Genomic DNA, 12,005 nt, shown 5'->3' with positions numbered 1-12,005 from the left:
GAGTCAGAGAATCATCAGGTTTGTGTTGGAACGTCATCCTGTCCAACCCCTTGCAGTGAGCAGGGACATCTTCAACCAGATCAGGTTGCTCAAAATCCCATCCAACCTGACCTGGAATGTTCCCAGGGATGGGGCAACTCCCACTTCTCTGGGAAACCTGGATCAGAGTCTCACCACCCTCAGCATAAAAAAATGTCTTCCTGCTTGCTAGTCTGAATCTCCCCTCTTTGAGCTTGAAACCATCAACTCTTCTCTCATTGCAACAGCCTCTCCAAACCTTTGTCCTCATCTCTCTTATGCCCCCCACCTTGAAGAACTGAAAGCCCTCAAGAATGTTTCCTCAGAGCCTTCTCCAGGCTGAACAACCTCAACTCTCTCACCCTGGTTCCAGAGCAGAGCTGCTCCAGCCCTTGGACCGTTTTTGTGGCCACCTACAGTGGCCAGAGGAATGGAGAGAGGTGATAGAACCCCAGCTCCCTGCAAGATAGGAGGACCTGAAGAACATGGAGCACAACTCTGGGACCTCCAATGCAAGAAGGAGATGGAACTGTTGGAGAAAGTCCAGAGGAAAGCAGGGAGATGTTGGGAGGGCTGGAGCAGCTCTGCTCTGGAGCCAGGCTGAGAGAATTAGGGTGTTTCAGCCTGAAGAAGAGAAGGCTGCAATGGGGAGACCTTAGAGCACCTTCCAGTGCCTGAAGGGGCTCCAGGAAAGCTGGGGAGGGACTTGGGACAAGGGCCTGGAGGGATGGGATGAGGGGGAAGGGTTTCCATCTGCAAGAGGTGAGATGGAGAGATCTTGGGGAGGGAGGGAGAAATTCTTTGGGGTGAGGGTGCTGAGCCCCTGGTTGCCCAGGTTGCCCGAAGCTGTGGCTGCTCCACCCCTGGAAGTGTTGAAGGTTGGATGGGGCTTGGAGCACCCTGGGCTGGTGGGAGGTGTCCCTGCTCATGGTGAGGTTGGAACTGGATGAGCTTTAAGGTCCCTTCCAACCCAAACCGTTTGATGACTCTGAAGTTTCTATGAAGATGAGGCTCCCTCAACAGCTCAGCTCTGGCTCACAACTTCATCTCTGGGGCTGGACTTTGACCTCTGCTCCTCCCTTCCAGGCTGTGTCCTCTCTTCACTCTGCTTTCTGGGAACCTTGAAGGAAACCATTCCATCTTTGATACCTTGTGATGAACGCATGATGCCACCATCTCAGGCCCGTGACTACCTGCTGCCTCTGTCACCATGGAAACAGAAGACTGTTGTGTTTTAATATTTTTAGGCTCCATAAAGACTTGGAAGGTCTTCCAGCCCCCTAGACAAGAAAAAGAATGAGAAAAAGAAAATAACCCCACCTTTCCTTCAAAGTTCATTTGCAAAACTTGCAGAAGTCCCTTAACAGCTGCTCTCCAACCATATTTCTCCACATCTTCTCATCACACCAAATGTCCAAATGAAGGAGCCTCTGGGATCAACCAGGGGTTGTTGGGACATGTAGGTGGGGACACTCCCTTGCTGGCAAGCACAGGGAGAGTTTTTCATGGAATGGTTTGGATTGGAGGACTGGGGAGGAATCATGGCAAGTGGCCCTACTTGGGCATCCCAGGGTCTTTGCAGTATGGATGGAAGGTGATGTGGACATTGCAAGTGGTGGGGGCAGTGGCTTAGGGATGACTTAGCAAGGGGGGGGGAGGAAGATGACAAGATCTGAGGACACTGGGGATGAGGAATGGTGACATGTGATGGGCGTGTGATGATTATTTAGCACTATCTGGTGAAAGGCTTGGAGGACAAGTCTTTCAAGGAGCAGCTGAGGAGGCTGGGAGTGTCCATCCTGGAGCAAAGGAAGCTGAGGGGAGATCTTGTTCTCTACAACTCCATGAAAAGAGGTTGGAATAAGGTGGGCTTGGTCTCTTCTCCCAAGGAACAAGTGACAGGACAAGAAGAAACTGCCTCAGGTTGCTCCTGGAGAGGGTTTGTTTGGAGCTTGAGTAGAATTTCTTCCTGGGAAGGGTTTGGCAGGCTGGTGGAGTCCCTGTCCCTGGAGGTTTTTAGAAGCCAGGTAGATGTGGTGCTGAGGGCCATGGTTTAGCACTTGGCTCAGTAGAGTAAGCAGCTAACCCTGGGATTGATTTGCAGGCACATGAAGGACCAGAAAACCATCAGGGGGGGTTGTCAGCATGGCTTCCAACCAGGGAACCAACCAGATAACCTTCTGTGGTAGGCCCAGTATGAAGGACAGTAGATAAAGGTGTACCTGAAGAGTCAACGCTGCCTCAAATCCTGGTGAACATCTGTCACACCCCACAAGTCACATCTCACAAAGTGACCCCCAAATGTGGGGGCCAAACAAAATATCACGTCCCACAGAGTGGGTACCTCTCTACGTCCCATGGAGTGGGCACAGGTAGGGTTCCCCAGAATGGGGGTTGACCCAGGGAGATTCAGACTGGACCCCCTTGCTTTCTGAACTCCTTCATAAAGAAGCCTGGGTGTGTCTGGGCCAAATCCTTCTCCTCCTCTAATTAATCTCTTTTAACGACCCGTTTGGGGAGATTAAGTTTGGGAATTCTCTGCGTGTTGCTCAGGAGAAAGGTTATTACCCAGGAGGTTTGTGTAAAACACAACTTTACTTAAAAGTGAGTAAGATTGTAAAGCAGGTGAGATTACAACTAGCGGAATGATACAGGAAGGTACTTTCAGAGCAATGGATTGCAATTTAGCAAAACTTAAGAAAGTTGTCAGCAGAGCAGGTTACAACTAACAAAACTTAACAAAGCAACGGGGAGTAAAACTTAAGTTGGAAATTCTGTTACCCTCGTGTGCCAGGATAAGGTTAGAAATATCTACATATATAAAACTAAAGATAAAGATAAGGAAGAGATAGAGAAGATATCACCATCCTTGGATCCAGCAATGATCTTGGTAGGAAGTTCAGGTCCTTGGATGGTGGGCGCACACCCAGGGTTTCAAGGGTGCCTCTTTTATGCCCCCTGACCCCACCATTTTTGGGGGGGCTTTGGCATCTCTTGCAGAGCCAGGTGTTCACTTGGACCCCTCCAGATGTGATGACACAACAATAGCCCTGATTTCTGCACGTGCACTCTGTCCAATGGCCTTACCTGGGGCACACACAAGATGTCACTCTGCCTCTGCAGGTCCCTTATCAAATAGTCTGGGAGAAGAAGCTGATAATGCCAGAGCTGTACTGCCACCCAGTGAGACCTGACCAGGCTGGAGAAATGGGCTGAAAAACCTCAAGAAGCTCAACAATCATAAAATCATTCAGGTGGGAAAAGAGCTTTAAGATCACCAAGTGCAACCATTATGCTGCCAAGACCACCGCCATGTCCCTCAGCACCATCCGGGGGACAGATGCTCCCTATTGTCCCCTCACTGCCCTCCCAGGGGAAGATAAAAAGGAAGTGATGGAGAAAATCTTCAAGGTTGGAAAAAAACCCTAGAACACATTTAAGAAAGTGATAATAACAACAGGAATATTAGTAGGAATATTAATGTGAATATTAATAGGAATAACAATGAAATACATCCGATTTTTTAAAGTATAAATATACTTATAAATAAATATATATAAAATAAATATATTTATATAACTGTAACTATAAATATATATATATATTTATAAATAAATTTAAAGTTATATATGAACACATAAATATAGAACCCTTATACCTCAGTTGACAATTCTGTCCTGACCAGAAAAGTCCCAAACTGGACCCAGCAGCAGACGTTTGGGTCCAAGACCCTGACAACAGTCTGCCAAAAACTCTGGAGTGGCCATGCTGGTCCTACTCCTGGGGGTGGCAAGAAAAAGGTGACCTATCCTGGTGAACAATGTTCTTCTCTAGTGAGAAGACAAGGTGAGGGAACACCAGCAGCACATGGAGAGAGGACAAACCAGCAACCCCTCAGTCCTACCAGCACACCCTCCAGAGAAGCCAGCAGAGAGCTTTCTGATGAATCGTTTTATACTGAGCATCATGGGAAGGAATACTGTGATTGGTCCCTTTGGATCATCCTATTCTCCCTATAGGCACAGCTTCTCCCCCATTGTAATTGCCCCATGGCCAAGCTGGCAGCAGCTGGTGGTGTCTCAGGTGGGATCTGGATTTATGGCTTTGGGAAGTGTTTATCCTGGTGATCTCAAACCAGGACAGGAGGTGGGACTGTCAGGTCTGTGGTCTCCTGGATCACCACTTCCACCCATTTTCTAAATTGGAATAGCAATGAACATCTTCCAGTCAGGAAGGACCTTTCCAGATACCCTCCAGGGAAGGAGTCAGCCAGTTAGGGAGTAATGTCTGGAGGTCAACTGGATAGAAAGCAACTTAGCTGAGAAGAACCTCGTGGTCATGGTGGAGAACATGTAGAAGCTGAGGTTGTGAGAAATGGGGCCACCAGACTCCAGCGTAGGATTAGTAGAAGTGTTGGCAGCAGGTTGAAGCTGGTGACCCTTCCTCTCTGCTCAGCACTGCTGAGGTCCCATCCGGGGTGCTATGTGTGGGTCTGGATTCCCCAGGGGAAGAAGGTCCTGGATGTAGTGAAGGAAAACCAGTGTAAGGCCACCAGGAGCTGAAGGAACTGGAGCAGTTTTCCTGTGGGACAGGCTGGAGACTATTCAGCCAGCAGAAAATAATGGGTAGGTGGGGCTGACATCACTGTGCACAAACCCCAAAGAATGAAGTTGAGGGAGCTCAGCTCTCTTGAGGAGTGTGCCCTTGCAGGACAAAGGCCTTGGGCACAGGGGGAAACAGATGGAATGCCATAGAGAGAGGAAGCAAGCTTCTGGAAGTCTGAGGGTGCTCAAAGTTGGGGGAGAGGTGATGGAGTCTCCATCCTGGGAGACAATGGAAACCCAACTGGCCATAGGGGTAGACAACCTGCTCAACCATGAGCACGGGGTTGAAAGCTCTGGAGAGGTTCCAACTGAACTCAAGGAATCTGTTTATGCTTGCTGTGAGGGCCTGCAAGTCATGGAGGGGGAAGGGGGTTAACACAATCTAAACTGACAACAGAACACTTCACCAGATGTCCACAAATGAGAGTTTTCGTGTCAAAGTGTGTGAGCAAGTGGTGTCAGGTCCTGCACAGTGCCACAAGGCAAGGAGAAACTGGTGAGCTCGAAGGAGAAACCAGGTAGAGCTTTTCCACCCACCCTGATGGCCTACTGAGGCTTGACTTAATTGGAGGTGAGACTAAGCAAGCTTTGGGTGAACAAAAGAAGAGGAGGCGTCTCAGGTCAGGCTAGGATGCAGGAGAACATTATTGAGGGAAGAAAAGAGTGACAGGACACGAGTGCCAAGTAGGAAAGAGTAAATCTGGGATGCAAACAGGGTGACCATCAGCTGTGTGAGATAGATCTTTCCCCAGAAGCAAGAACTCCCAGTAAGACAAGAGGCCATGGGCTTAAGCTCTGCCAGGGGAGGTTTAGGTTGGATATTAGGGAAAAATTCTTTCCAGAGAGGGTGATGAGGCATTGGAATGGGCTGCCCATGGAGGGGGTGGATTCTCCATCCCTGGAGGTTTTTAAGAAGAGACTGAATGTGGCACTCAGTGCCATGGGCTGGGAAGCATGGGGGGAGTGGATCAAGGGTTGGACTTGATGATCCCAGAGCTCCTTTCCAACCCAGCTGATTCTGTGATATTCTGTGGTGTTGGAACTTAAGGAACTTGAAGGTCCCTTCCAACCCAAACCATTGTGTGATTCTATGAAAAGGTGTTGGTGGGAAGTGGGTGACATCCATCTGAACACCCCCAGGCTTCTCCTTGCCTGGTCATGGTGGGATAATGCAACAGAGATCATGGAATCATCAGATGGGTTGGGTTGGATGGGACCTTAGAGATTTTTAAGAAGAGACTGAACGTGGCATTCAGTGCCATGGGCTGGGAACCACGGGGGGAGTGGATCAAGGGTTGGACTTGATGGTCCCAGAGCTCCTTTCCCTCCTGGAGGATTCTGTCATTCTGTGAACATTCTGCCCTACATTGAGAGTTGCTCATGGGAGGTCCCTGCTGGCCTTGTCCCTCAGTGGGTTGCAGTGAACATTTTTGGGCAGAATATAAAAGGGGGGAAACAAAGAAGGCAGAAGGAGAAGAGGAGAGGAATATGTCCACTAGAAATATTTGCAGGCAGCATAAAATGGCCCCTTCAGGAGAAGTCATGGATGGTGAGGCCTGGGAGCAGCAACAGCCTGGAGGTGAATCCTCAGTCTTTGCTATTTCTCAAAAGGGTCTGGGTGGTTATTGAAAGGGGTGAAAAGAAAGAGTGAAAAGGCAGGAGCTCCACGTGGCATGGAGACATTCTGAGATGGAAGCAGGGTGACCATGAGCTGAGGTCACATGTGAGCAACAGATCAAGGCAGAGCATCCTGGTCATCCATCCTCGTACTGTGAGCAGGACATCAGAGATTTTGTGAAGGTTTTGAGTTTGTCATAAAGTATTTGTAGTGGAGAACAGAGGACAAGAAAGAAGGGACAAGGAAGAGAAGGAAGGTCCAGGAGGATGGACTGAGGAGAGCAGCAGTGAGGAGGAATCCATGGGGTGGTTTGCAGAGTTCAGATGTTTTCTGTCAGAGGATGTAGGGAGGGCCCTTAGAAATGTTAATGGACATGTTCTGTGGATGTTGCTGTGAAACTCAAGGATGCTGTGATTTTTTTGGCTGAGAAGTCTGGAGAGTTGTGTAGAGGAAGAAAGTTGGTCAAGAGTGCTCTGCAATGGGGATCTTGTGTCAGAGGTATGAATAGAACTGGATGAGCATGTGCAAGGCTTTGTTTGGGCAGGTGAAGGGCTTGTGTCAAAGGCTGCAATGCCTCCAGTGCTGCTCTGTCTTGTGGTTGCCGGGGTCAAACTCCCTAAGTGAGGTCTTGCAGGACTTTTCCACCCATCCTGTTTTTATGTTGATCTCTAGTTTTGTTCTTTGTGGGCTTGGATGAGCCTTGGGGAAAGAAAGGAAGAGGAGGCATGTCAGGCTTTGATGCAAAAGAACTTTATTGATGGAAAAGCAGAGTGAAAAGGAAGGAGCATTAATCTGGAAGGGAGCACATCTGAGGTGCAAAAAGTGCAAGCATCAGTCTGCTTCCCTTGTGCAAGATAGATCTTGCCAGAGCAGCAAGGTCTTTGTGCCTTTTGATGTGAAGACAAGGCAGGAGATCGCTGATGTCCTTTGGCTTGTGAGAAGGAGGTATCAGATGAGGAGGCATCAGAAGAGAAATGGTCTCCATTGATGTGGTGGAGTGCAGGGTGCAGGTGTTTGCTGTCATAGGTTGTAGGGAGGGCCCTTAGCAGATGCCAAAGCCTCCTCTACCTCCCAGGCCATAGCCACATCCATAGCCACATCCCAGGCCTCCCAGGCCTCCCAGGCCATAGCCCAGGGCGTATCCGGAGTTGATGGGCACTCCCAGGGCACTGAGGTCGTTGCCCACGGCAGCGGATGCGGAGGATCCGACGGCAGTGCTCTGGGGGAAGGAGGTGAGGATGGGTCCTGGGAGGGTGACCTGGACAGTGGGAAGGCTGGATGACAACGCGGGAAGCCTCACACTTGCCTGACATCAGGGCTCGTTGCAGCTGTTAGCCAGCGGGGTGGGTCCGCAAGAGCCACAGCCGGTCGTAGCAGGCCATGTGTGTGGTGTGGAGGTGCCTGTGGAAGAGAGAGAGGGTGTTGAGAAAGGGTTGGGGCAGAGTGAGGAGAAGGCAGGAGGGGCAGGGGGTTGAGGCTCACCTGGTTGTTGGTGTCAGTGGAGGTGGTGTGAGGAGAAGTGTGTGAGGGAGAGAGGCGCTGGGCCGGCTTTTATGCTGGTGCGGGAGCGAGGGGCGGGACAGGCTTTGGCATGGGGCATTGTGCAGCAAGCAGCTCCTGAGGACACAGCCTCCTCCTCAGGAATGGGCTGGAGCAAGCTTTTCTGCCTCACTCATCCCTTTTTATTTCTTTCATTAAGGACATGCCTTCTGACCATGTTGACATTTTTTTGGGTGAGAGGAGGTGTGTTTGGGAGTATTTTCCTGGCAGATGTAGGCTTGGGTTTAGTCCAGTCTTTAGGTTTACGTGGCCTGTTTTGGGGAGTGAGTGAGGTATAGAAGGGACTTTTGTCAGAAGACTCACTAAGATTCCCTTTATTTGTTCCTCAGTGCCTGTGGTGCAAAACACGAACTAGGTAGGGAAAAAGAAACAGGTTTTTAGTGAGGGACAGCCTGTATCTTCTCCCCAGGGAGAAAGCACTGTGACAAGGAGAAAAACTGGGGTTCATAAGTTCCCACCAGAAGAATCCTCAGAATTATAGAAAGAATGAGATGTTTGGATCGGCTATTCAAAGAAATACTTCACTGAAAGGGTTTCTTGAATTGGATTTACTGTTACCAGAGGCACTGGTGACTGTCTCTGTCCTTGAAGTGTTGAAGTGTCATTGAAGTGTCCCCTTTGATTTTTGTTGGACTTGTCAGGACTTGGGTTCATGGATGGGCTTATTGATCCTGAAGTTTCTTCTGGCAGTAGAATCTTTGAATTGGTAAAATGTTTTGGACTGTGAAGGGTCTTGTATTTCCTTTGTGGTGTAAGGATCTTGGGAAAGATCATCTATTTCCAACCTCCTTGCCAATGTCAGGGGAGAAACCGAGAGGAAGCAAGCCCTTGCTGTGTGGGGAGTTTCTCCCTTGGTAGAGCCAGTGCTACCTGAGATGGAGCAGGAAAGACTGAGCCCAGAGCAGCCCCAGAGGAAGGGCTTTACTTGGGCACAGGGATTGTCCAAGGGCTGAAGCAGCTGTGCTCTGGAGACAGGCTGAGAGAGGAGGGGTTTCTCAGGCTGGAGGAGAGAGTGTTGCTGGGAGACCTTAGAGCACCTTCAGTGCCTGAAGAGGCTGCAGGATGGCTGGGATGGGACTGGAGTGATGGGTGGAGGGGGAAGGGTTTCCAGCTGTCAGAAGGGAGATTTACTTTAGACATGGTGATAAGAATTTCTGACAGTGAGAATGGTGAGACCCTGTTCCAGAGCAGTTGAGGCTTCTGCATTCCTGTTAGTGATGAAGGCCAGGTTGGGCTTGGGCTTGGAGCAAGCTGGTGTACTGGGAGGAGTCCCTGCCCATGGCAAGGGTATTATAACCAAATTTTGAAGGACCCTTCCAATGCAAAACCAGTCTATAATCTTGGTGTATTTATGTTAGCTGTGAGCCTTTCATTCTGTTTTTCTTTCTTCCAGTGAAGCAGGGAGCCAGTAGATAGATGAAACTTGGTCGGGCCACTGGTTCGTCAAAGAAACGCTAAGAGCTTTGCAGTATGAAGATCTGCCACAATGAGAAGTTGATAAAATTTTCATTTTGTGCTGTGCAAGCCCCTTTCTTTAGGATCGTAAAGGGCTTGTGTCAGTGTCCAGAAGCCAAGCTGTGTGCTCCTGTGATCCTGGTAGTTCCTATGGACCACAGTTCCTAAGTGCAGTGATACATCCCTTTTGAAATGAACAATGTGCTCTTTATGACTGAGTTTGTGCTGAGTGAATTTTGGGAGAAGGAAAAGAAAAGAAGAGGCTTCTCAATTAATGATGCCAAGGAACTTTATTGAGAAAAATACAGTGAAAAGGCAGGAGAACCAAGTGGAAGGGAGTCGTTCTGGTGTCCAAGTAGAGTGAGTGTGAGCTGAGGTCCCTTCTCAGTAGAAGAATCTTCAAGAGCAGCGAGGTCATCATGCCTTGTGTAAGGAGCAGCTCACTGAATGTCTCCTGAAGGTCTGAAGTTTCTCAGGAGGGAGTTGAAGTGAGGAGTAGAGGAGGTAGTAGACAGGGCTATGTAGAGAAGGAAATGGAGGAAGAGGAGAAGGAAGGATGGTGATCAAGATCCCAGAGGTATGTCTACAGTCCATGCCATGGGTCAGAGGCTGTGTGTGGTTGTTTTCAGGAGTTGTGTAGTGTGTTCTTAGCAGATGCCAAAGCCTCCTCTACCTCCCAGGCCATAGCCACATCCGTAGCCATAGCCCAGGCCTCCCAGGCCTCCCAGGCCTCCCAGGCCATAGCCCAGGGCGTATCCAGAGTTGATGGGCACTCCCAGGGCACTGAGGTCGTTGCCCACAGCAGCGGATGCGGAGGATCCGACGGCGGTGCTCTGGGGGAAGGAGGTGAGGATGGGTCCTGGGAGGGTGACGACGACAGGAGGAGGCTGCATCACGACCCGGGAAGCCTCACACTGCCTGACACAGGGCTCGTTGCAGCTGTTAGCCAGCGGGGTGGGTCCGCAAGAGCCGCAACGGTCGTAGCAGGCCATGTGTGTGGTGTGGAGGGGTGCCTGTGGAAGAGAGAGAGGGTGTTGAGAAAGGGTTGGGGCAGAGTGGGTGAGGAGAAGGCAGGAGGGGCAGGGGGTTGAGGCTCACCTGGTTGTTGGTGTCAGTGGAGGTGGTTGTGAGGAGAAAGTGTGTGAGGGAGAGAGGCGCTGGGCCGGCTTTTATGCTGGTGCGGGAGCGAGGGGCGGGACAGGCTTTGGGCATGAGGGCATTGTGCAGCAAGCAGCTCCTCAGGACACAGCCTCCTCCTCAGGAATGGGCTGGAGCAAGCTATTCTGCCTCACTCATCCCTTTTTATGTTTGTTTTTTTAAGGACATTCCTTTTGTGACCATGTTGACATTTTTTGGGTGAGAGGAGGTGTGTTTGGGAGTATTTTCCTGGCAGATGTATGTCATGGCATTTTTGGAGACGTGACCAAGCCTCAGGTAGTTGTTGGGTGCCTTAAGTGTGGTTTAATTTTTGTCATCGTTGAGCTTGGAACTGGGTGACTTGTGGAGTCCCTTCCAACCCAAACCATTCTATGATCTCATAGCACTCGTGTGGTGAGGTGTGCGGGCAGGTTGTGAAGGAGAGCCCTCAATTGCTGGCAGCTTTTGCAGTGTGCTCTGGGCTTTGGAGAAGTGCTGGGCATGAGGCTGTGCCTCGTTCATCACACTGCTTCTCTTGCTGCCGTCTCACTAGGCCTGTCTTTAGTCCTGCCCTTTCCTACTTGGTGTGCTCTCTTGCTGTCTCTGCGCCCTTCTTCCTTGCACGTTTTTAGGTCTTTGTCCTTGGTTTTTCTAGCAAGTATAGTTTTGGGAGTAAGACATTTAGACGGGTGTTTTTTTCAAGCAGTTTCCATACATTTCTGTATTTTGTGAAAGAGTCCAAATGTTTTGGGAATTAAACTGGTGGGGAAGAAGTCCAACGTGATTGAAAGTCAAGTTTTGTTTGAAGTGGAAAAACAACAAAGAATTTTTATGACCTTGTAAGAAAAGAGGGGAAATTTGAGATGTGTGTTAGGTTTAAGGTAGGGGCTGATTTCCTGTGGGAAGGCTTTTTGGATTTAGAGTGTGCAGTTGTCTGCTTCGTTAGTAGAGTTCAGGTGATTCCCTCTCTTTGGGTAGGGAGACCCCATGGACCGTCAGATGAGGCTGTGTGGAAGAGAAGAGCCTGACTGAACTGAGAGCTTTGGCTGGAACTGAGGGAATGCTGACATTTTATGTGCATTGGGAAAAGGGGTTTGTAACTTGAGGACTGCAAGGATTTGGTGAGATAATGTAGTGAGAAACTTGGAAGGGCCAAAAGTAACTAGAACATAACCCACCCTGGTTCCTTGGGTCTGAGTGTGTTCCAGGATGATTGTGAGGTAATCTTAGGAATTCTAGAACTACAGAATGGTTTGGTCATCTAGATCAAAAGCCCCTGAATTCTTTGTAGTTATTCCTAGTTACTTCTTATTAGTTCAAGTTACTTCCACTAGGCCACATTTCTCCTCGTCCTGTTGGCATGCTCCTGAACACTCCTTTTGAGGAGGTATCCACAGCTCCTCTCATCGAGCTGTTTTATGTCTCAGCACTTTCAGGTGAAAGAATTTCTTCTTTTGATGAATCCCAGGATACAGTTGTCTTCCTGTGCTGTGGGATGAGTGATGAAGGATGGAGTGCTGGGCAGCTGGATCCTCTGAAGTCCTTGGGTCTTGAGAGATGACATCCACAAGATCCTGTGGGAGCTGGATTGTTTCATTGGGAGACAAGTCACA

At 49.5% G+C, this 12,005-nt stretch overlaps 1 protein-coding gene across 1 annotated transcript; it reads right to left on the bottom strand.

The window, feature by feature from the left end:
• Positions 1 to 9,902: 9,902 nt before the first annotated feature.
• Positions 9,903 to 10,247, bottom strand: LOC115597892 (feather beta keratin-like). The gene has a single exon (XM_030445652.1). The coding sequence runs from the start codon at positions 10,245 to 10,247 to the stop codon at positions 9,903 to 9,905; it is 345 nt and encodes a 114-aa protein (XP_030301512.1).
• Positions 10,248 to 12,005: the final 1,758 nt, after the last annotated feature.

The sequence above is a fragment of the Calypte anna genome, chromosome 2 (genome assembly GCF_003957555.1).
Source record: "Calypte anna isolate BGI_N300 chromosome 2, bCalAnn1_v1.p, whole genome shotgun sequence".
Lineage (NCBI taxonomy): Eukaryota > Metazoa > Chordata > Aves > Apodiformes > Trochilidae > Calypte > Calypte anna.
Note: the sequence above shows the minus strand (reverse complement) of the source record. Positions and strands in the feature narration are given on the sequence as shown.

Coding starts and splice junctions, on each gene's coding strand:
- LOC115597892 (XM_030445652.1), bottom strand. CDS start 10,247: ATGGCCTGCTACGACCGTTGCGGCTCTTGCGGACCCACCCCGCTGGCT.